This window comes from Gouania willdenowi, chromosome 1 (genome assembly GCF_900634775.1).
Source record: "Gouania willdenowi chromosome 1, fGouWil2.1, whole genome shotgun sequence".
In the NCBI taxonomy this organism is placed as follows: domain Eukaryota; kingdom Metazoa; phylum Chordata; class Actinopteri; order Blenniiformes; family Gobiesocidae; genus Gouania; species Gouania willdenowi.
Genome location: NC_041044.1, coordinates 41,258,412 through 41,284,481, shown reverse-complemented (window position 1 = coordinate 41,284,481; position 26,070 = coordinate 41,258,412). Strand labels below are relative to the sequence as shown.

Sequence of the window (26,070 nt, the reverse complement as noted above, 5' to 3'; positions counted from 1 at the left end):
TTTGATAGTTGCAATAACCAAAAAATCAGAATTAAGACGATGCCAATGAGCACAGCATTTGTACGCCTCTATCAACCATTTTACTGCATATATACGGATACCTTCCAGCTGAACAAGAAAAACACCTCAAACTGGGGAAGTCTTTGCTGCCATGGCAACCATCGGATGCATTTAACCTCATCAAACCAGTTGGAGTTACATGAATAAAGCACTTAAATGAGTAATCACTACACCACAGTTTGTCAAACAACCTCCACAAGCAACATGCATATTGTAAATCACCTCTCATTCCTAAATGAGAGAAAGGTTCTATAAAAAAGTCTTTCAGTTGAACTGGCTTTGTAATGTGGGTTGAGTATCACTTTTACCATCTCTACCAGTTAAACCACATTATTGGCACCTCAAAGGAACAGCCTCCAAAAACTGCTTTGTGAGATCATCTTACCTTTTAATTTGTGATCCAGATACTCCAGCAAGACCCTGATGACTTGAACCAGAGACAGGATCAAAGAACCAAATGCCAGGGAGCCAGTGTGGTACCTAAAGAGGAAAAGAGAACAGAAACCATCTGTGAGCATCACACAAAACTCCCCATTACATAATCACAACCGACAGCCTGAAGATACAAACATATGGTTCGTTTGTAAAGTAAAGCTTTAAACCTCACAGTGTTTCTTTTCATTAAAATAAGTCAAGCTGAATCAGAAGTGCTGCTAACCTGAGGGCTCGACCCAAAGAAGAGAAGATGGGGTAGGCGGGAATGTCATCAGGTTTTTTGTAGGCCCAGTAATAGGAAGCAAAGGCCCCCGACAGAGTGACCTGGCCGAGGGCCGTCACAAAGTTAGCGCACCAGAAGAAGAGGAACACGTTGTAGAACTGGAACAAGATGAGGTATCTGTGGTAGACGGTCTCTCCACCGTAGAACGCAAACAGACACTCAGCATCTGGACACACGGCTGACACGTTGGAAGAGTTGAACGTCTGGAACAAGGAAAGCAAAGGAATCCTGTTAGATTGCACAAGTAATGTTTCATAACTAGGGGTATTTAAACCATTGTGCTGCCGTGAGCCCCTCCCCACCAGCTTCACAGCAGCTCCCGACCACACCTGCAGGTCAGAAGGGAGAGGAGACCCCCACCACTGTGAATGTGTGCAAATAAAGATACCTTAACTCGTGATATTCATAAAAAGTCTCATAAAAATACACAATAAAAAACTATGTGAAATGACTTGCTCGCTATAAGAACCTCATGTGTACTTTGCTGTGCTTTAGGAGTGATCTCACTCTGAGGAGGAACAGATGAGGAGCTTGTGTAAAACAGAGCGAACTGGATTATGTTCATTCTTGAACATCACATCCCTTAATAACAGGATTTGAATCAAATCTGACACTCAACATTTAACAATGCAGAACAAAATTGAATTATATAAATGTACACAGCTGTGATGGTAAGAGTTCGTACCGCGGGGTCGCAGGTGTCTCGAGAGTAGGGACAGTCAGAGTTGTTGAACACTTTGTACACCTGCTCGTTAGACGTGGATAAGAAACTGGTCACATTGTCAAGGAGAAGACACTTTACTCCTAAATGTCATGTTTCAGCTACTACAGGAGGTGAACATGACACGGCATTCAGATATCTGAGAGCCATGAAAGGATACACAGCAGTGATGGCCCAGTAGGTGATCACCACAGACAGGAGGGCAAAGGTCAGCAGGGGGTAGAAAAGGGACGACATGACGTGACCGATGGCTCTGAAGAGAAAAAACATTAGACGATGACGAAAAAGAAGTTACATCAGGGGTGTCAAACTCATTTTAGTTCACTGGCCAAATACAGACCAGTTTGATCACAAGTGGGCGGGAAAACAAACAATTTCAACATTAATATGCCCAAGTTTGCACTACCAGTTATAAATTAGACATAACGTATGGAAGACATCACCAATATGAGCAATAAGTGACAGATACTTAAATGTTCTTCGATTTATTTATTTTTTTGACCAATATCTATTTCATTTGGGGAGATTTTGTGGAATAATTTTTAAAAAACTGCAGGAGTTTGGAAAAAATTAGAGTTCTTTCAGCAACAATTTACAACTCAATTACTGTATTTGGTCATTTACACAATTTTCAGCAACAATTTACAACTGAATTATTTGGTCATTTACACAATGATCTATGTTTTCTCTGTCATTTTCACTTTCTCCTGCCGGCTGAATCCAATGCTCTGAAGGGCCGGATTTGGCCCCCGGGCTTTGAGTTTGACACGTGTCATTTTAGTTCAGGGGCCAACCAAATACAGACCAGCTTCATCTCAAGTGAACCGCAGATTATAGGCAGCAAAACAGGCAGCAATTTTATCATTTTTGGCGCTATTTTGCACTTTCACGTATAATAGTTTTTAAAGTATGTAAGGCACCGACAATATCCAAGGAATAAATGATCGATATCAGTCCCTGCAGGATCCTCATTTTCCTTGATTTTGTGACCAATTCTTATTTAATTTGGGGAAATTTTTTCTGAATAATTTGAACAATTTTAAGTATCAGAACTTACAACAATTTGAGATTAAAAATGTCTGCCATCATGTTATATAGGCATTGGAAAACTTTAAACCGTGCAAAAAGAATTGTCCAGTTTCATTGAATTAGTATATTTGGAAGTACTAAGATATCTACATCTGAATTAGTTAATGATTTACACAATGAGTCATGTTTTCACTGTCACTTTTACAATCTCATGCGGGCCGAATTGGGAGCTTTAACCTGTTTTTTGTTTTTTTCTCTGCAAAAATCATATACCCATGACAAATAACGTTTTTGAAAGCTTCTACATGACCTACATGGCTAAACAAATTTTTTTCAGATTGAAGTAGGACCCTTAATAGTTTTGGAAATATATGATACTGAGTGACAATAAATCATGTTTTAAATACAGAAATCTGTAGTCCACCTAAAGAAAAACAAATATTTACTTAAAATAAAAAAAGCCAATTCTCAATAGGGAAAGCAGGAAAGGCAGAAAAAATTTAACCAATCAGAATGTTTGACACAGCGTTGTAAAGCTCAGAACCTGTAGAAATCGGTGATATCAAACACTATGGGTCCGGGCTTTAGCCCTGGCCAATCAGAGCTGGATAATGGAGGGACCTGCCATTTTAGCGCTGTGTGCTCATTGGACGAAATTCTCGATTGACCTTGAGTTTGACACACGTGAGTTACATCACATTTTTTTCTGTTCTAGAGAAACAGTAGAATTTATTATATGGCAAATCTAAACAAAGTAGATGCCAAACACACAATCACCCCCTCCAGACTGACCTGCTGGCCTCTTTGATGAGAGCGATGGCGATCAGGAGCCTCTTCCTCAGGAAGATGAGCAGCAGGATAATGATAACCTCCACTATAGCCAGGATGATCACTGCAGGTCAGAGAGCGTAGAAGGTTAACTAAAAGCTTTACTAAAGCTTTGCATGGCAGGTTTAGTTGCTCTGAATGTGTTAGTACTCACTGAAGGCCAGCCAGGTCTGTCTGATCTGCAGATACACAGAGAAGTCCGTCTGGATGCCCAGGTCACGGATCGTCACGTCAGCACCGGGTTCACCCTTTAGACTGGCAAACTCCATGTAACAGTGGAAAATGCCTGAAATTATATTTGAGTCAGTCTCAGGTTTTAATTGATGAATAATAATAAAGTGAAGCACACCTACCATATCCAATGACGAGAATGACCAGAACAATCATGACCCACACCATGATACCAGCCAGGAAGCGCAGCAGCACGATGAAGATCAAGCTGACCACCATGGCGATGACCAAACCGCTGCATAGGGAGGACAAACACAGCTAAAGCTACAGCCAGGATTTTACACTGAGGCTTTTCTGAACTGTTAATGCTTTATAGAGACTTTAAATGAACTCCTTAAACTGAAGCATCGCCAATGCTATTCATTGTTTTCTTTTCACGCTCTCTTTTTTTTTTTCTTTCTTTCATTTATTCTTTTTCTCCTTCCTCCTCTCAGTGTGTTTCTTTCAAAAGTCTCTGTGTTTTTTTTTATGTGACAACCATAATTATATAGGGTCATTATTGAATTATTTAAATGTGTTTTTGGCATTTTATTTTAAACAAAATTTGATAAATCAATATAAATAAAACAAGGAAAAGATCAGTTCCAAAAGCAGCAGGAAGAAGTATAAACCCACCCCTGATTGATTTAATATACAACACGCATTGTTATAAAGCCAATCGACTGCACCAATACACAGCATATAATTATACCATATACACCATCAACTTCATTACAATAATAATATAATGCCAATTACTAATAAATGATTGCTATAGAAATGTTAATTACCACCATACATATATTATTATATACCAGATATAGTGCATATATACATACATATTAACTCACTCAGTGCCATTGACGAGATATCTCGTCATTTCAAATCCAAACGCTCAGTGCCATTGACGAGATAACTGAAGATGGCAGCAGTGCACCTTTAGATGAGAGATTAGCCACTGATGCTACCCAGCAAAGCAGGAAGAAGCAGGAAAAGAAGGGAGATTATGGCGCTATGAAGTGATATTGTGACGTATCCAGCAGCTCACAGCTCCACATACTAACACAGAATGTGTGGACCTGAGTGGATTATTGATAATGTTGTGATCGTGGGATAAAACCCATCAACTAACCGGGCCAAACGCGTCATCACTGTGTGTCGGGAGGAGGGAGGAGGGGGGTACAAAATACCCCCAGCCTGTGAGCCAGATAGCAAAATAATCGGTGACACGTAGGAGGTAGCAGCGCACCTTTGGATGAGAGATCATCCATGCTCATCACAGCTCAGAAGGAGAGAGGAAAGACGTTTACGAGACAAAAAATGGTGCTACGTACAGGGTTGACATTCCCAGCTGCACACAGCAGCGGATACTCGACCAGAGCAAGTGTGGAATTCATGGATAATGTGGCGATTGTGAGATAAAACCATAAAAAAACAGGGTAAGCAGTGACACTCTGTATGTCCGGGAGGAAGAGGAAGTTGCGTGTGTGCAGACTGATGGGAGAGAAAGTTGGAGGAACGCCAAAATACAGTGAGAAATACATTAAACTCTGACCCAGATAGCAAAATAATAATAAATTTGCCATCAAAAGCCCGGTCTGTGTTTTTTTTTATTTTTTTTTATTTAAGAAAACGATGGTCAGATGTTAGAGTTGTCACTAAAGCAAATAAAATAGCTTTAAAGTCACTGACAGGGTTTTTTTTTAGAAAAAGTCTTTTTTTCTCAGCTTTTTGCTCTGAAACTGAAGATTTGTGTAAAACTTGCTCTATTCAACGGCTGATTACAAAAGAATGAAACGAGCCAGAAACAAATTTATTTTTTTGATGAAAGTAGAGGCTTCAATTGTTCAGATTTCAGATAGTCATAGTATAAAATATTCTGTGGGTCTTTAAAATCAGTCAAAATGCTCAAAAACGGCTGGCACTGAGGGGGGTAGAAAATCTGAGAATGGCTGGCACTGAATTAGTTATTTACCAATGGATTTAATGAACAATATACAATAGTATATTGGATTTAATGAACAATATACAATAGTATATATAACGTAAATTGGTTATTAATTCATTACGATATGTGATTTCACATACTAATTATTAACAAATAATAGTTATGGAGGAATATATTACAGCTTTAGATGTATTTTCGAGATTTACATTGTATATGAAAAGTAATAACAATCATAATGTTCAGTAGCCAATGCTATTCATTCAAAAATTAAATGAAATAAATGAATAATATGTTGATGTGTTTGTTGTTACTTACAGTAGAATCCAGTACCAGGACTGTGTGTAGTCCTCAAATATTCTCATGGCAACCTGACGAGCCTCGACAGCCAGGTTTGACTTTCTGTAAAAACAGGAAACAACAAATAACCGTACAAATCTTTAAAAAATAAATCACATTTCATTGTTGTCTACTAATAGCTCCTCATTTCTAAGACATTCCAGGACATTAAGACATTAACAGGAGCTAATTTAAGACGTTTGGTTGCAGCGGTAGGAAAAAAACACATAATTTACATTACCATGTTTTGATTTAGTGGTTAAATTGCAAACTACTTATATAACAAAAAGGGCTTAGGGCAGAAGGAAACGACTAAAGCACCCATTACTCATCTGAATTACAAACAACGCTGAGCGCTGCAAACTCCTGCAGTGGGATTAAAAAATACACTGACAAGAAGATTCATTGAGATGCAAAGAAATTACTCGTGCCAAACCAGACAAAGGCTGCAACAAAAACACTGCAGGGGAAAGTTTTAATCTGTGACTAATGTTCTTTTTAGTAGAACTTTTATGTAGTGTGACAAGATAAGGATGTAACTTCAAGATAATCAATGACTGTAGTTCTTTAGCCATCGCACAAAGGGAGAGATTAGACTCAGTGAAAGCACAGATGAAAGCCTGCAGTAGTGATGCTTACTTTGTGTTGGTTTTAGGTGGACTTTTTAGAGCCAGCAAAACTCACTTGGATGCTTGCAGAACATCAGTGGCATTGACAGTGATGCCCTGCCCATCATCAAACGACGTCTCATTTCCCACCACCACCACTCCACCCTTCATGGTTCCCAGCGCCGGAAGGCAGCGTCTCGTGACTGTGAGAGAAAGGATTTCAAAAGAGTTTAAAGTTTTCTTGATCCTTTTGCAGATTCGTGTCCATCTAATATAAATAAAAAAAGACGTGTCCCAAATTTGACATGGGACACATTTACATGAAAGCTTTAATTCACTCTTTAATATAAATTGGAATAATGAATTCTGAACTAAAAAACATCAAGTAACCGTGGCCAATGGAGTTGGCTTCTACTGTTAGTTTTCCACTTCCTTGTGGTTTCACCTCTTTTTCAGTCTATCCCGGCTGTCGTTCATCACCTCTGACTTCCTGTGTTCTCACGCTGAGTGAGTGGATGTGCGTTCCACCTCTAATGTTTGGTACAATTCTGATCCTCATCATAATTATCATTTTGATCTTTATTATTATTTTTGTGGTTTCTATTGGATTTATTGTGGAAATTTTAACCAGTCTTCTTATGTTTAGGGTAAAATCTATGTAACCCATTGGTTAATAATAAATAGGTTAGTTTTTCTTTCTCATGCTGTTGCTGACTACTGTTCTGTTTGAGTAATATCACCTATCAAGCCTTTTCTAACATTCTACACAACAAAATAAGTCAAAAAAGTATGCATGTTCAGCCAAAAAGTTGTACCGGTACAGCCCTAATAGTTATCCTATATGTACTCTACACTCACGCTTCCAAATGAATCCGTACCACATACTCTTTGTGACGGTTTCATGGCATTTTCTGTTCAAAAGCACAACATCACGAATGTTATTGTCACTCCAAAGAAAGTACATATCACACAAACGGTACTTAAAAATACATGCAGACAGATCTTACAAGTACCCAAAACAAAAAACAGATGAACACAAGTGCACGAAGAAATGAGTGGGTCACTTACAGGCTTTGCTAGGCATCAACATCGCAGGACACAGACCATCCCTCAGAAGCTCAGGTGGACTCTATTCAATCACAAGGAAACCAAAAGGACATTTTCAGTTGAGTCACATCTCAAATGAAGCATGCATAAACAGAGAATATATGAATAAGTTAAATGTTTACCAGCTGAGCAAAGTCCACTCCTTCCTTGCAGTATCTTCTGTAATAGTCATGATCTTCTTTGGTGCCCAACTTGGCCTTAACTAGAGTAAGATGCCTATCAGGACAGCTTTCCACACACAGCTGAAAAACAAAGAAATCAACACACAGTCAGAAACTCCTGTCCCACTATAGATGAACAGGAGCAAATAAAGTAAACAGAACGTTTTCTAACCTGAGTGGTGGGACACTGGAACTCCAGCAGCACCAGAGGACTGGCACATTTCAGGATGTTAAAGTAGAACAGGAGCGGTTTCTTCCTGTTGAAGGACGGTAAAACAAACACCATTAAACATGAGTGTAGAGCTGAAAAATGAAGGTTATGAAAGCAGAATTAAACATTATCTTGACTTCTTACTCAAGATTTGTTCCGCTTTGACCGCAGAACTGCCCCCTGCTGTCTGTGGGGTAGATCACCTTCCTGGGGTCACCCTGGGACCAGGCTGCATGGAAAGATGCAGTTCAATTTACAGTGCAAACTTTTTAAATTTTAAACATTCCAATCATTCTTTTTTTATTAAACTTAAGCCCAACTAATAACTGCCTTTGTTAAGACAGAAAAAACTCACCTACACTACACCCAGTCAATAAGATAAAATCACATGGTATGTTAAGGTTTCATTTATTCAGACAACTGTTCCTCAGGAAATCCACTTTGATCTCCTGACATATTTGGAGTAACAATTGCTAGTTGTCAGTCAATTCAAAAAGCAAGTCGATTCCAGCAAGATTGAAAAAGATTCTTGCTGGAATTATTACGTGGAAGTCAAGAAAACATCAAAGGAAACGTCAAAGCGATCAGCAAACGCCTCTGACAAAGACTGGCAGTTGTCATTAGACACGTGAGGAGATCAAAGTGGATTTCCTGAGGAACGGTTGTCTGAATAAATAAAACCTTAACATATCATTCAAAAAGAAGACAAAAAAATCTTGCTGGAATTAAGATCAAATCACTATCGTCATTTATTTAGAACTGTAAAGAAAAATATTTGTTGCATTTGTATCGAGTGCATGACTTATTGAATGAGGGTCGTCTTACCAAGGATGCCAACGGCGAAATACCCCAAAAGGGCCAAGATGAAGAGAATACAGCAGAGGATGTCTGTGCAGCCTCTGTGAAGATACAGAGAAGGTGAAATCAAACAATAATATACATCAACTAACTGCAGTAAACGCATTTAAACTAAAGGCTCACCTGTTGTGGATCGGCCCTTTGAAGTTTGGGTCGAACTTCCTCGATTCTCCTTAAGAAAGAGGAGACAGTCTTTAACTATTGACACAACTTAATCTTGCCACAAAGCAATCACATCATAAGAAACTCACACTATTCCAAATATATGCACAAACTCCTGCTCCTATAAAAACATTTGGCCTAATTACTGTATGTCTTCACAGTGATCTACTTTAGTGGACTGCTCCCTTTTCTCTAGCTCACGTCTCAAACTCATGCCTTTGGAACATCCAATTAGGCCTGCAGTAGAAAGTAAAAAGAGAAAACGTGAATCATTGGGTAAATTAACCTTAACAATATTTGCAGGGGTTCACAGTTTTCCCAATGCTTATATCTCGTGATTGAAGTCATTTTATTGCCAAACTGTTGAGAAAACTCAAAATTCTTACAAAATCCTTCAATTTTCCTCAAATGTGTACATAATATTTCCCTTAAAGGAGACATATCATGCATTTAAATCCTTCCTTTTTACATATAAATCATACAGTTGTGGTCTATATAAAGTGGAACTGCAATGCTTGGCTCTGAATTCCTCATTATTATAGCTCCACAGGCCCCTTTTCTATGACTTTTCTGATGTGCTTCTGAGAGCAACTCGTTTTGGTGCGGTCTCTTTAAATGCAAATGAGACACTTCATACCCCGCCCCCTCTCCAGGTTGCAGAGGTGACACTCGGTTCAACGCCACCCTGTTCGGCCATTTTTGTAGTTTGATAGAAAAGATACGATTATTTAGCGGCGCAGAAAATGTTTATTCACACGTTATTTACAAAATGTCAACAACGAAAGACTTGTCCATCCAGCCTTACATGTTCGAGCCAGAGTCGGACTCAGCGGAGCGAGATGAAATTGAAGATGATGAACCTGCAGAACCCTAACAAGTGAGCTAACACAAGCGCCGAGCTAACGCTAGAGCCAAGCTAACGTCACTAAATGCATTTTAATACAGTCTTTTCGGAGACAAAAACGGCAAAATGAAAAGACTAATGAAAACTTTAGACTTAAATTAAATCACGTAGGCCATATCATCAAGGATCTAAAACGAGCACACAGCGCTAACATATGAAGACGGTGCAACTGCTAATGCTAACAAAACAATGACAGGGACGTCTTATCATCACACTTTTTAGCGTTATTTACAGCTTACCGAAGTGCTCTGTTCGTCGTCTCCAAAAATAGAAGGAATTGACCCCTCAATCAGACAAAGTCTTTCGGCAAATGCTTCTTTATACTGGCGGAGGTTAATGAAGCAGTCATCCTTGAAGTGCTTCGTGCACACAAAAATGACCTTACCCACAGATGTGGGTAGATTTCCGTGAAAAATAAAACTCAACCAGGCACTTCGAAAAGGTTCTGATGCTGGGAGACGGTGTAATGAAGCGTGTGGGTTACTACAGCCAACAACAGAACTTTTTGACTTATCCTCTCGTAACTTCGGCATCCTTGAGCTTGGACTACAAAATAAAAGCGAGAAATAAAAATGGCGGATTGCTCGAAGTGTTGGGCCTGGAGTCGATGTCCTAATTTGGCAGTTCCGCTGCAAATACTGTGACGTTATTGTTCAAAAAACGTAATAGAGAATCGAAACAGATTGAAAAATATGACCAAAACAGAATATAAAGATATCAACGGAGCACCTGAAGAGACTAATTTGAACTTTTCTGTACTTCTAAACACACACACTAAATATGCAACAAAATGCATTTAAGGGCTAAAAAAGTGGATTTAGCATGATATGTCCCCTTTAATTAAAAAGAAATCGATCACAAAATCGAGGAAATTTAAAGTGGAGATCCTGTTGGGACTGATATCTGTCGCTTATTGCTTTGATGTTGTTGGTTTGTTACATAGTTAGTATTTAATGTATCCATAGGAGTGTAAACTATGGCACAATAATGTTGAAATTACTCATTTTCCCACATAAAATCTGTGGCCCACTTGAGATCAGGATGCTCCATATTTGGCCCCTGAACTAACATGAGTTTAACGCCCCTGCTCTAGCTGATCATTTAATAAAAAGGAATAAATGAAACAAAAAACTGTGTTTACTTATCCTCCCTGAATTCGGGAGAGTACATTTTAGCTATGCACTGAAATTCCGGCCACCGAAACACTTTTCTCACCATAAAAAGCAGAACAAAACTGGATATTGTGATGACACGAGCAAAAATGTATTTATTCATTGAAGCATTACTATTAGTTTATACAATTGCAATGTTTTAATTTTAGTAAAGTTATTAGACATTTATACCCATAAATGAAATGAGAATAATCATTTGCACAACAATTTATTTCGGTTTTCGGCCTTGGTTTTTCCATTTTCAGTTTCGGCCAAGAATTTTCATCTCGGTGCATCCCTAGAAAATCTACTGAATATTGAGTGTAGTTGGCTTGTCTGAGATTGGCCCGTAATCCAAAATCTGTGGAATCTCCCATTTGCATCAGATCTACGGGAATGACTTGAGTCCAAAATTCAAGGGCAGTAATATTACTGTTCAGAGCCTAAATGTTAGAAGACTCTTTTTAATGTAATGTTATACCTTAATGTATATGCCTCAAAATAAATAAATAAATAAAATCAATCAATATGGTCTCATTAAATCAAAGATGAACCACTAACCTATAAACTACTAGGTCTTTGTGTGTGTGTATCAATAAAGACTTCAGCTGAACAAAGGAAGTCCTCCCCCCTAAATAGCTTGCCTAGCAACCCATGAAATGGCTCCACAGTGACAATGGCCGCTCCCTGTAGACTTCACCATGCAGCCACCATGGAAACACCCCAGCAGACAACGTATCGACAATCATTACTACTCACACTGAGAGGAAGCTACGCAATGTATCAGGCTGTTGAAAGAACATCTAGACAGACTTTTAAACCAAGAACGTTGAAGCTTGTATTCTAAGATTTCCATGTGTGTTCTCTGTTTAGTGATAAGTTTAATGTGAATTTCCTTTGCCCTTAAGGGATTGTAAATGAGCTTTTTTTGGCCAAATGTTGATACAGACTCTATATATATATATATATATTATAGATGCAAATGCCGAAGTCCACCGCAACAAACCATCACATCAAGTCAAATTTGATACATTAGCGACCACATCATGTTAAAACCACATTCAATGGATGAGAGGTGGAACAAAGTAGCCTCAACTACGCTGTCAGAATCAAAATGATAGAATCAATATCGCGGCTAAAGATGAATGGTGATAGTACGGTACCTGCTGTTTTGTGTTTTGTCATTTTGTCGCTGTTTCTCTCGGGGACTTCTTTCTTTCCGTGTTTTTCCTTTTTTACGTCTTCTTCCTGTATGAGGTTTGTGTTTCTGACTATTCACTTCCTCCTTTTACTTTAAAGGCCTGCTCCCTCTCTCTCTCTGTTTCTCTCTTTCTATATTAGTTCTTCTATAATACCGTTCGGGATCTCAATATAAACAAAGACTTGCTTTGCCTGAAAACCAGCTGCAGGTTTAATTTTGGATGCAGACTTTTCTCAGTGGTTAGATAACTTTAATGGCACGTCACATGAAACATAATAAGCAAAACTTTAAAGTGCCACTCAATCTTCCACAAACTTTCCACTTGGCAGTTCCCGTCAACTCACAGCAATTCCAAATCCCTCTGCCATAACCTGCCTTCACACTGAACAATAAACAAAGATTTACTTCCTCTGTTGTCATAACAATGCTGTGGTTATGAAGGATTGTGTTAATGTGACATAGTTTAGCTGAACATCGGAGATAAGGCCGTCCCACATGGCCACCTCTGCAACCATGTGACAGACTAAACCACAATAACATCTATTGAGCTTGTTCGTCAATAGATTGTGAAGTGTCTTTGTAAACATAAATGAGGATTTATTAAGGGGTTGGTCGGTGGGACAAAGGTTATCAGACTCACCCACAGAAAACATTGGGGGCAAACCTAAGCCTAGACTCTCTGCAAAGTTTGGACGATCTCCAAGTCTTAAAATAGGTTTGGATCTTATTCGGGGTACAAACCATTCCTCATATAATCCAGAAATATGTAAGGCATGGGAAGGAAAGGCAAGGCAAACTAACCAAATATAATGATTGTCTTACTGTGTTAACCTTCAGAAAGACTTCCTCTGATGTCTGTGGATGGTTCTCAGGCACAACAGGCCAATAACTCTTTCTTGTTACTTATGCTTGTGAACACAAATATAGTCTCTTAAATGTACATGTTAAAATGGAGTTCAGACAAATGAAAAATTAGGACTATAACCCAGTTATTTTTGTTACAACTGCTGTCCGTCTATCTGTCTCTCTTTTTTGATTGTGACCAAAATTTCTCTTTAGGTCTGAGCTTTGATTAATTGTTAAAGAGTAACTAAACCCCACAACAACTTTTTTCTGCTGAAAACAAATGCTTTTGGGTATTAAGTAGTGTTGTTGATTGATCCTGGTCCAACTCTCAACATTTTAGTCAGTGTGTCAATTTTTTGTATTTTGTTGTAAAATGTAAGAGTGACTGCCCTCTCTGGGTTGAAACCCAGCTAGAGTAGAGTAGAGTAGAGTAGCTTTATTGATCCCGCAGTGGGGAAATTTACTGTCATGACAGCTCAGACAAAGTGCAAGAAAAAAAATTACAATTCCATTTTGCTATTTGCTGAGAACAAGATTCTGTGACGTCACTGGACCATCGTGCATCACAAACGAGCACTGATAGCGCCGCCCCTTCTATAAAACTAGCACCTGTGGACTCTGCAATCTGTGGTGAGTATGTTGGATTGAGAGAATTGAGTATTGAGTAGCTAGTTAACAGAGCATTGATTGTTCTTTGAAGATTTTATAATATAGACTGTCTTAACTGCTCCAGTAGCCCCACCCATAATCAAGTCTTTTTGTTTTTTTTTTAATTATTTCTCCCCTAGTGGCAGGCCAGCAAAAACCAGGGGGTTTAGTTACTCTTTAATGTTCCAAGGACATGAATATGGAATGAGATGGGATTGCAGAAGAAAGATAATAATCTCACAATAAATGAAACATTAGGATCAAGGGTCATTCAGGGTAAATAAATATTGAAGGAAAAAGAATGGGTTTTCTATGCAGCTTCGTCTCTCCGTTGAGCCTTTGGCTGCGTTTCCTATGCAGCAGCACCATCTGTGAATGTGAGACACACTCCATTAAAGACCAGGAGGCCTGCTGCCTGAAAACAATCATTATTATACAAACACGGCGTCCAGCAGATCTGTTCTCATTGTTGCTGTGTACACAGTAGCCAAACGTCAAGCCAATATTCTCACTTGACAATGTAGCTGGTGAAAATAATAGTAGTGTGTAATGTGAATGTACCCTTCTTAAAAAGTAACTTAACCCTGAGATTTTGGCTGACGTGCGTATAGGCTGGAAATTAAAAAGAATGCCTTGATTATGGGCGGGGCTCCTGAAGCAGATAAGACACGCCCAGTCCTTCTCTAACAGCATCCTCAATCAATCAGTCAACAGTTGACAGTTTTTAAAGGAGGGCAGGGCCAACTGCCTTCAAAACATCACAAAGCACCATTCTCAACGAATAGCAAAATGTAATTGTAACCCATAGAGGGCAGTCACTCATACATTTTGAAACAAAATACACCAAATTGAAATACTTTGACTGAAATGTCTAGTTGGACAAGAATAAATCAACAACACTATTTCATACCAAATATTAAGCGTTGGCAATATATAGTTTTTCTTATTTTAGGCGATAAAGACAATGACATAATTGCCTAAAAAATATAATTATATTTTAACAATTATTTTGCATTTTAGATTGCCGAGTGTGCTCTAAAAACTGCTTTCAGCAACTCAGACATGCCCTGAAAGAAGCCACACAACAGAATGCACTCACACACTTGGTCCCTAATTAGAGAAAATGTTGATATTGTGCTGCTGGTGATTAATAACAGGGCCTTTGTGGCATTTTTCTCCCGTGACTTTGACCAACTATTGTTTTTTTTCTTGTAAAACCATATTGGGAAAAAATCTGTCGAGTTCACATTTTGAGATATGAATTTTTAATATTTTTTTGGGGGGGGGGGTTAGTTTTAAGAAAGTCTAGATTTTATTTCAACCTACATTTTTATTTTCGATGATAATTGACAAAGTTCAACCATTAACATGGATTATACAATGGTTATAACATTTCAATTTTAAGCCAACAGTATATTTAAAGTCCGTGTAAAGCAGAAATACATTAGTGTTATGAGTATGTCACACCACAGAAACATGTGCCATTGACCACTGAGCCAAATTTGAAATATGAAAAAAAGTATATAAAAATAGGTCTCAGAATCCTGTTAAAACAAGCACTTCTCTCTGCTCTTAAATGCTGGGGGCGTGTCAGTTAGAGGCGCTGGAAGGCGCCGCCTCCGTATATTAACCCTAACCCTATGGAAGACAGCATTGTGTCAGCAGAAAGGTGTTCTCCGCCCGAGTCCGAATATGTGCATCCCTCACTGGTAGAGTCAGAATTCTTTGGAAAATGTGGCACCACCAGATGCGTTTTATTCCCCTGAGTCCCAATATGTGGTTTGTTTTTGGCTATGGGCTGAATTGCGCCCGCTGGAGGCCACGGAAATTTGGTTTGCTTCAGCAGCAGGGTCAGGTTTATGCTAATGATGGCTCTGTTACGTAACGTGGCTTTGATTTCTGACCCGCCCATTAACTCCTGAACACAGAAATTGGAAACATTGTTTTTTAAGCCTAGCTCCACAATTACATTATAAATAGTTGAATGTCTTTGTACATGTTTTAAGGAAAACATTTATGACCTATTTAATGTGTTTAGAAGAAAATGTCAGAATTTGCTTTAAAGATCTCAGATTGAGATGGCTATAATTGTATATGACTAAAAGTCATGATTGGAAATATTAAAAAAGTGTGTGCAGTTGTGTGTGCATGTGTGGTAAAGGGAGTGATGATGTCATGACGGATGGGATTCACTAATAGGTCCTGAGGGGTTATCGAATCAATATTTCCCTGTCTGCTTTAATGGGTTAATGGCCAGTGTGTGTGTGTGTGTGTGTGGTTGTGTGTGTACATCTTGCATTGCAATGAAATCCCAGTAACAAATTGAATTAGTTGCATTTCTATCTCTATTCTGAACTAGCACCAATGCGGTCTTTGGCCCACACCACTGTTTCTCAAATGGGGGTACATGTACCCATAGGGGTACGTAATGGCAGTACAGGGAGTACTTGAGAGAGAGAGAGAAAGAGAGAAAGAGAGAGGAAATTTAACAAATGAAAGCATTCAAAATATGGGGTTTTATGATGTTTATTTTTAGTTAAAATTGATAATAATACTAAATATTAACAGCAACTCACAAAACGACAACAAAAAACACACAAAATAAGAGAAAACTACACTGAATAATAAAAAGAACAGACAAACAACAACAAAATACACAAAATGACACTAAAACACATGCATTGAGAGAAAAATACTATTAATACACAAAACGACAAAAAGACACATGACTATATATGAGACAAAATACACAAGGTCACTACATAATACACAAAAATAACAAAGAAACATATATAACGACATAAGAAACAACCACACGACACCCAAAAACACACGCGCTGAAAGAGAATAATTCAAATAATACCAACAACACACAAAGATAACAAGAAAAACACACAAAATAAGAGAAAATTGTACTCAATACTAAAAGGAACAGACAAACAACAACAAAACACACAAAATTACACTAACAACACACAAAATGATGATAGAAATGATCTTTATTAGAACCTGAACTAAAAATACAAGGATCAGTCTTGGTCCTACATCAGGAGGGAGAAGACTGGAAATGATAAAAAAAAAACAAAAAAAACTATAGAAATAAATGTATTAATGAGGAACTAAATACAATTTAATTCCATTTATTTACAAAATGAGATTCTTTAAAATGTGTGTTGTTATCACTCTTTCATTCCATCATTATGCTCTATAGTTGTTTTTTCAAAGAATTATGAGTAAAATGTTGTAATCAGACAAAGAGGGTACTTCGTTTCAGAAATAAGAGAAAGGGGGTACTTGGGCCAAAAAAGTTTGAGAACCAACACAACACAACACAACACAACACCAGACACAGATGAGGAACACATTTTTTTAGACACATAAATAGATGGTGACTGTCCTTAAAGCTACAGCTTGGACCACAGAGCAATAACACCTCCGTTTATCACCAAATCAACAGCTCCAACATCCACAATCAATTAAAAATGTAATCGTGCAATTGATTATTAATTACAATTATTATATAATTATAAATGCAATTGAAAAATGCAGGTTTTTGTTGTAATCATAACTAACTGAATCAAAATTATGGTCAGAAATTTGTTTTTTAATTGTAATTTGCTTAGAAATTCTATAAAATCTGTAATTTATAATCAAATTAACGCAAAACAAGGGAACCATGTTACAGTTATATGACTTACACATACGTAGTTAACAATTATTCAAATATGTTTCATTAAAACACTCCTTTTAGAAGTCGCTGCTTTTGCAACTTCTCAGAACAACACGAAAAGTACAGTTAGATGAATTACTGAGTGTGTCCTAACCAAGACCTTCCCCTAAACAAGGCACACTACAGAGCTCACTCACACATGCTGCCCCTTATGAGAGAAAAAGCCAAAAGTGGCACATATTGTGCAGCTGTTTGTTAATAAATGTGCCTGTGTTGCATTTTGCATCAGCATATCAAATTTTAATTGTTTTTCTCGTATGACTTTATTTATTATATCGCCATTTTGAGAAAACATATTGAGATATGAATTTTGGGCCATATCACCCAGCCCTAGATGCTAGTGATCTTTGAAACATTACTTGTGCTTCCCTGGGAGTGTGTAGCACGCCTGTCTGTGTCTTGTGTGTGGTAATGCGTCTGTCTGAGCCTCTGCCAGCTTGTGACTGACTAATAGTGCCTTAACAGTGTTTGCTGAGTGGGAAGAAGAAGAACCAAAAAGAGCTGAACACGATCCAGCAGTGCAGGCTGGAGCCTGCCTGTGTGCACGTAACACCAACCACACCAGGAGGACAATGTTCAACTCAGGGAAAACTCTGTCGGTAGAGCTTCATTCCATTATTATGTAATACTGACTGCTTAAAATAAGATTTACATTTTAGACGAGGACTGGAGGAAAATATGTGTTTATGGTGGCATGAACGACCACACTAGTGGAAGCTCCATTGGGAAAGAGTGACTAACCTAACGGTTTGCTCAAAGTGATACCATAATAATAGAGTGGGGTTTTGCACCAATGACTGTGATCGCCAATGCCAACACTGGCACAAGACAATAAAGAAAGAAAGGAAAACCACTGAGTTATGAAAACCTAGTGAGTCAACAGTACAGCCCACATCACGATGCACTGTTAGGAAAACATGCATGTGCAATGCATGATAAGCAGGGATGAGTCATGAAATGGCCCCAAAGCAACCTAATGCCATAAATCTGATATGTATCACAAACCCTGAATTCTAAACTGGTAAATAAGAGTGTGACGATATCTCGATACAGCGATATATTGCGATTTTCTTCCGCACGATCGATTATCGATATGCTTCTTTTTTTTTTTTAAACCTTTTCTACTTTTTCACTAAAATGTGCAGATAGGTCTTCACAGAAACGTTGTCACTGTTTGTTGAAGGAACCAATATATTGATTACTAGAATATTCCACTATACTGGTGTCACTGGTAAGAAAGACCCTATTTTTTATTTACAGAAAGCACTATTGGAGATAGTTATTCATTTACTTTGGTATGTTGACACTTATTTACAGAAATGTTGCACTAAAACAGTGTCACTGTTCACAGGACACTTTTTCAATTTATTGTCTTTCAGAGATATGAAATAAAAATAGTATTTTTTTACTTAATCTTTTTTTTTTCTTGTTATGTCATCGATTACTGTAGATTGATTTCTGACCAATATATCGATAATCGCAGTATTGTCATAACGTGAGCTTTGTATCGCGTATCGTATCGTGAGGAACCCAGAGGTTCCCACCGCTACTGTTGAAATTATGAAATCTAACAAAAAAACAAAATACCCATGAGATGTACACACATGTCAGCGAGGCACGCCTTAGGGCTTTAAACAGGCTTCTGTTCATTTTTATTTATATAGCACATTTTATATATGAAACAAAAAGGCAGCACCAAGTGATGTACAACAGGAACACACACACACACAACAAAATCTGCATACACACACATAAAACACACATTTTTGCATTTGTACAAATATATACTAACAATAGGGATGTGCATTGCTGCCATGAATCTGACGATACGATACGATTCACAATGCAATATATCCTGATACTAAATAATACAATAAGCATTGCGGTGTATCACAATATCTATAATTACAAGTACAAATTGGTATGGAATACAATCTATTTAATGTTTTTTTAAACTTGCAAAAACAAGTAAATGGTAACAAACTGTAATTCAAGTACAAATATAAAAAACAAGTGGTACGTTTATCAAACTGTCAAATTAGATTTTTCAAAAACAGATTCTGATTCTGTTAAGTTCGTAAATTATTTTCTTTAAGTAGCCAGATATAGCCTGCCCAGTATGTTTTATGAAAATAAAGTGGAATCATCGTTAAAAAATATGATTTAAAAAATGATTATGGACATTTTTTGGTTCTATACGATAATCGCGCAGTGGAATATCGCCAAATCGATTTCTCATTACACCCTTAACTCACATGCACACCTATTTTAGAGCAATAACATAAAATAAGATGAAATGAAAAGGATAGAATCTCCTAAAAACCTAAAGGTTTACTAGTTAAAAGCCAGGTTAGATAATTATACCTTAAGTTTACTTTTTATAATGTCCATACTGTCAACTGTTAATGACTAAAAGCTGCCTCACTGTGTGTTTTTGTTCTTTAGGAAGTATTAAAAGGTCTCCATATATTAGGTTTATTTTTGTTTGTTTGTTTTTGTCTTTAAAGATGGGAGGAATACCAGTCTATACTAACCAATAGTCAGGTTTTCATTGGTCTACTGTAGTTACTGTGAGGCTACATTCACACAGCAGGCTAGAGTCGACCATATGTTGCTATTTTTTCCACCAAATCTGGATTGTGTGAATAGAGCAAATTATACTGCGTTAAATCCAAACCTTCAGACAACTATTTAACTTACGGTAAAACCACACACACACACACACACAAACAAACGAATAAATGATTAAAAACATGAAACTTAGCTCAAACAATCCAATTTTAAATGGGACTGAGTCACAGTTGTCGTCCAAGTCAATATCATAAGCATCTAAATTTTGACAGTAAATTATTCTTCTGACGAAGGTGTATTTTTCTATAATTGTGCAATTTATTCTGTTATTTTTATTTATTTTTTAATTTTTTTTTGCCAGTTAAAGCTATTAACCGATGTTTAATCGATTACCTTGGACAGTACTGTATATGTGAGGATGTAGAGAGAAGGGCATTAAATGTCTGTTTGTTTGTTAGAAGCTTTGAGCAGCTGTGTTTAAAATGACCATATGTCAATGTGTGAATGTTCTGAGCTCAGAGGAACACCATGAACCTGATGCACTCCATGTATATAGCATGTTATTCTGTTGGACAGTACAGTATGAATGTGGGGACTTCATGATTTCATAGAAAAAATGTTGATTTTTTTTTTTAATTAAAAAATAAAATGAAGGGGGAAAAAAAGCCCTACTGATTAAAAACAATGTAATTCATGTCGGTTGATGTGTTTTTAATTGGATGTGTCAAATGTAAATGAATAAACCATGAATTTACTTACAGCCCAGTTCATTCTTCCCTCACAAAGTGCTGACAAATGAATATTTAAAACGAAATTAAAACACTTTACCAGAGATTAAACCAAGTCTAGAGCCAAAGGGAATGAGCTAACGGCTGAGGATGAGGGTTCCTCCTCGGTCTTCACCCGTGGTGTCCACACCCTTCATCCATTGCAGTCATTGTTTCCATTTGTTTTGGGGGAAAATGGGAAACGCAACTATCGGGATTGAAGCGACACGGACAAACGGGGGGTTTCTTACCGTATTTCGACTCCGGGTTTTTCTCTTCCAGCTCCATCCTAACGACCCTGTTCGGCTCTCAGACGTTGGACACCGCAGTTACCATGGAAATGTGGAGGCCAAAAAAACACCAATAACGTTTAACCGAGCGCTGCAGCCGCCCAGAGACCGAACAGCAGCATGGCGCGAGCGACCTAACGGAAAGCAACGCTGACCAATCACAGAGGAGAACTGAGTGCATGACGGCAGCTGTGGCCAATCAGAGCGTGTTTATGCCAGTTGAGCCCCTCCTCTTTTTACAGTGTTGGAATGTGAAGACTAATTTGTTTTTACCTGCTTTATGAACACGTCTAATAAAGAAAATTACTACCTTAAATTAAAAGTAAATTAATACACTATGAAACCATTTCGGTGCTGTTAAATATTTGTATGATTTTGTGTCTTTTAATTTTTTTACCAATAAAAATAAGGTACAGGTATTGGTATTGCCAAAAACACATTTGTGTAGAAATGTTGGTATGGTTTAATTTGGATGAAAAATAAGCATTTAAAATGTTTTTGTTATATCGCTTATTTATGGGGAGAGCTTTGTCTCAAAACTATTCACAAATATATCCCCAATTATTACATGTGTTTTATAGATTTTTCACATGTATTTTTTTTTTAGATTTTCACATTTCACATGCACTTTGAGAGTTGCACATGGTAATTCATGATGAATACACAGACACAAATGATAAAACACGTGTAAATTGTGGATATAGTTGAAGATCTGAAAAATACATGTGAAAATCTGGAAAAACACGTGAAAATTGTGGATATATTTGTGAATATATATTGGATAATTTGATAATTTAATCATTTTTTCTTGGTTCATCACTTTAAGCAGGAGTGCCAAAACTCATTTCAGTCCATGTCTACAATTAATCTGGACTAGATCAGAATAATATTATCAACAATTCATGCAATCATATTTCTAATCAACTAAAAATATTTAGTCACTTCTGTTGTATTAAAAAACTGTCATATGTATTAATAATACATCCTCTGTATCCATCGTATTCTGTCGTTGGGCAGACTGGACATGGAAAAAAACACATTAACATATCTAGCTGCTGTTGCGTTTCTATTGTTTTGTACATTATTGTATTTTTAATGTTGTACATTCGTATTATTTTTGTATATATTCTATTTATATTACTGATGTTTTTCTATTTTTATTGGTATTTCTATTTGTATTCTCTTGTACTATAATTATTTGACTCTATTTATTATCTAAGGGCTTAACAGGGAACTTGTGGACGCCATTTCATTATGTACATGTCCATGCATATAATGACAAATAAAAATCCATGCAAAAAAACACAGATAACTGTCCTACATGTCAATACCAGTTGACTGTTAGGGCTATTAGAGACATTCAGATTCCTTTATTTATCAAGTTAAAAGACAAACAAACAAAGAAACAAACAAACAAAAACATATACAAAATGCTCTGGCAAAAAGTTAAAGTTATAACAACATAGATAATTATACCTTGTCTGAAAGGGTCAAGGATGAAAGTTAATCAAACATATCTAGTCCTAACCGTCCATTGTTATTTTTTACTTTTTTCCATTAATTTAATCGGAGTGTAAGGTTTTTTCTCTACTTTCTTTCCGAATCTTTTATTGAACGAGGTCCGAGGACAGATGACGAGAGTAATATTATTTCTTACGCACAGGTGAATATCAGAAACAAGAGTGTGTGTACAGAGATTTAGGGAGTCTTGTTGGGCAGCTTTGAATGTGCGCGTACAATGGAGAGGTTGGCATTAACGTGTTTTTGCTGATTTATCATCATGACCTTGAGGTTATGTGAAAACAGTGCACAATAAGTGTGTACGTGTGTGTGTGTGTGTGTGTGTGTGTGTGTGTAACGACGAGGTGACGTTACTTATGGACTGTTACACTTATGAACTGTTGTAATTTAAAAAAACTCAATTGTAATACTGTGACAAACTGCAGTGCTTAATGAAATTAAGAGACACATTTTTGTTGTATTGGTTTAAATAATTTATTGGTCAAATGGTGAAGCACATGGTTCAGGCCACAGGATTCATCTAGTGATAAACACAGAAAATACATTTCAGTTAATTGATAAATAACTTAGCAGTGACATGAAAGATAAAACAATTAAATATGTTCTGGTATTTTGGATGTGATTGTAATGTGATCTTCAACAAAGCTTACCTGTGCATGCTCTCTTCCTCTTTCCTGAGGTGTTCGGGTAAAAAAATTCCCCGGGGCTTTTGGACACTTTTTTATAGTTCCAGGTGGTAGAGACTAAGCAGAGACTAGGAACAGGGGAGCTGGATGTGTGTAGCTCAATGTAAATATGTAGTTTAATAATTTAGGAGATGTAAATAATATTAATTATATTAATACAGGGTTAGTGTTTGTGATAATATCTGTTAGGAAGTGTTTGTGTAAATATTTATGTTGTACTTTTAATATGCACATTATATGTCACCCCATGCTTGGTACAGGCTAATTAGTGGTACACCTGTATATAAGGACATTCAATCTGTTCAGTAGAGAGTGGAATGGAGATTGAAGTGCACGGTGCTTGTGGTGCAAACTAAAAAAATAAACAGATAAAACTGATGCATCAAAACCTGGAGCCTGGTTTCCTTATTGACTGCCTCCACTGCTGCTCTGCTGAGGTAGCTGGTTCACCATCATCTGGCTCCACCATCAGCTCCCCTTTCTTTCCCCTGGTCATGGTTCCTCCTTAAAGTGCAGGCAGAATCCCACTTCTGACACCATTTGTCAAGGATCAACCGTACAAACTGCAGTGCTTAATTTCATTGTCGCAGTATTACAATTGACTTTTTTAAATTACGTGTGTGTGTGTAACCAAGCATATGTAGCTAAAGCAGCAGAGTGTCAGAGCCGACAAAAGACAAACATTGAAAAATACAGAAATAAAAGAAATATCTCTCAAGAGCATCTGTAGTAAAACAATAAAAGTATAAAAGAAAGTCAGAAAGAAATCCTCAAAATAAACCCATAACTCTATTTACAACTGTAGCAGGAAGCAAGAGCATTTTATTTTATTTTAAAGTGTCTCTTTTCATCCACCCGATCATTATAGTTTGTGGGAGACTTTTTGTGTTGTTGTTTTTCAACCCTAGAACACTATCGCTAAAATTAGTAACACCATTTTTTATCGCCGGGTGATTTTTACCCAGTATATTAAACCCAATAAAAAGTAATTATAATCAAAATATGACAAATTAGAATTGTGTTATTTTATTTTCAACTATGCCATGTCTAAAAAAATGGAGAGAAAAAAAAACTACCATGGGTGGACTCTAAAAATATTAACCAAACTACTGAAAAATGATATGCACAAAAAATTGTTTTTTGTCTTTCTGAAAATCACCCACCAATAGTGTTCTAGACCAGTAGTTCCCATGTACTCCCTACTCCTGTACACTTAAAAAAACATAAGAATGTAATGTGATAAATAATACGGCCCTACAGTGAAATTTGTCCATGAATTTTACCTCCATTGTTAAGAAATAATATATAATATATAATAAAAAATAAAAAAAATAATAAAAATGATCTGAAAGCAAACAATAAAACATCTTATTCAGACTCAATTTATTTAATTAATTAACTTTCTGGCATTTTCATTGAGAAACAAATGTCTTTTTTTTTTTTTTTAAATAAATCTACCAAACATTTGTTGATTGAACATATATCAGTAATACAACACATTTATCACCCTGAAACTGTGAAATACAACTCGCTACAACTTTATTGAGAAGACTGAGGTTGACAGGATCCACAGAACTATGCAATGTTTGGCTGAATTTTAGTCTGAAATTGTTCTATATTTAGTTTTCATGTTTATCAAAGCTGAAAATTCACTAGCACACAAGTACATATGTGGTGGCAAAGGGCATCAAACACATTTGGCTAGTGCAAAGCAATGTCAGATTTGTGCTTTTTTGATAAGATTGTTTTACTATCCCCACTAGAGGGCAGTCTAACAGAGAACAATGTGTAATTTGAGGCTCCTGACTGCTGCTTTGCAGTTTATTCTAGCTTCCAATGTGGTCACATTGTTTTTAATTTTTTTTCACCTACCCCCTATGACAATTTGCGTTCCCGGGGTACCCGTAGCCCACCCCACTTTGGGAACCTAGGGAGTAGAGGAACCTTCTAAAACATCAGATAAGATGCTGAAGCTACCTCGGAACCCAAGACACTTTGATAAACACATCATGAAAATAATGTAAACATGTTTGCTCAGGTGAAAATCACCCACTGATAGTGTTCTAGGAATAATGATTAGGGCTGTCACTTTAACGTGTTAATTGCGAATAATTAATTACAGGAAAAATTAACATGCTTAAGAAAATTAAGCTTTGTTTGCTTTAATTTTGGCTTTTAAAAACACAGCATGGAAAACTAAAGCCTAGTTGTTTGCAGATTGTGCAAGAGTTTGTCTTACCACCGGAGCTTTACAGCCTTCTCTACCACCTCAATGCTAAACATGTAGCAGCTAGCACAGACAGCTAGTGCGGACACTCGGACAGTGTTAACTACTACATGCTGCAAGCATGCAGTGACTGAAAAATGAACAAACTCACTGGATAAATATCATTATCTGAAAGAGAGAGAGAAAGCAACAAGTTCAGTGTCAGAAACGTGTTCTTACTGTTTATGATGTGCTAACTTATAGCACTACATATGACGTTTTATTTCATTTGTATTTTCTATTATTTGGAGATTGCCAAAAGCATACATCAATATCACAGGTAAGCCCTTGGGACTATAGTCTCAAATACCGCAAAATGTAAATGGCTACGCCTGCATTTGTTCTAGTCTGTTAAAAACAAACATTGAATGGCTTTAAAAAAGCCATTTGTTATAAATCACTGTTTTGGTCTGCCACAATACTGTAATTTAAAGAAAGTGTCTATTTGTGCGGTTGCCGTATGGACAACCCCCGGTGCTACTGGTACGTTAAGGTTTAGGGTTAGGTTATAACCCAATATCGCAACAATTTT

The 26,070-nt window shown here is 37.1% G+C and overlaps 1 protein-coding gene across 3 annotated transcripts in view; it reads right to left on the bottom strand.

The window, feature by feature from the left end:
* Positions 1-21,218, bottom strand: part of slc44a2 (solute carrier family 44 member 2 (CTL2 blood group)) — a 29,457-nt gene extending 8,239 nt beyond the window's left edge. For 2 of the 3 annotated variants that reach the window (XM_028453904.1, XM_028453885.1), the window contains exons 1-16: positions 21,027-21,218; positions 8,919-8,967; positions 8,763-8,836; positions 8,082-8,166; positions 7,899-7,983; positions 7,688-7,807; positions 7,527-7,587; positions 6,535-6,661; positions 5,830-5,913; positions 3,710-3,822; positions 3,511-3,642; positions 3,321-3,420; positions 1,660-1,752; positions 1,464-1,548; positions 719-981; positions 446-540 (exon numbers count right to left, since the gene is read on the bottom strand). In XM_028453904.1, the coding sequence (XP_028309705.1) occupies positions 446-540; positions 719-981; positions 1,464-1,548; positions 1,660-1,752; positions 3,321-3,420; positions 3,511-3,642; positions 3,710-3,822; positions 5,830-5,913; positions 6,535-6,661; positions 7,527-7,587; positions 7,688-7,807; positions 7,899-7,983; positions 8,082-8,166; positions 8,763-8,836; positions 8,919-8,967; positions 21,027-21,063 (1,603 nt within the window). In that variant the 5' untranslated portion in view covers positions 21,064-21,218. Of the gene's footprint in view, positions 1-445; positions 541-718; positions 982-1,463; positions 1,549-1,659; positions 1,753-3,320; positions 3,421-3,510; positions 3,643-3,709; positions 3,823-5,829; positions 5,914-6,534; positions 6,662-7,526; positions 7,588-7,687; positions 7,808-7,898; positions 7,984-8,081; positions 8,167-8,762; positions 8,837-8,918; positions 8,968-12,175; positions 12,751-21,026 lie in introns of those variants that run through there. The other variant, XM_028453895.1, reaches the window with a different exon arrangement.
* Positions 21,219-26,070: the final 4,852 nt, after the last annotated feature.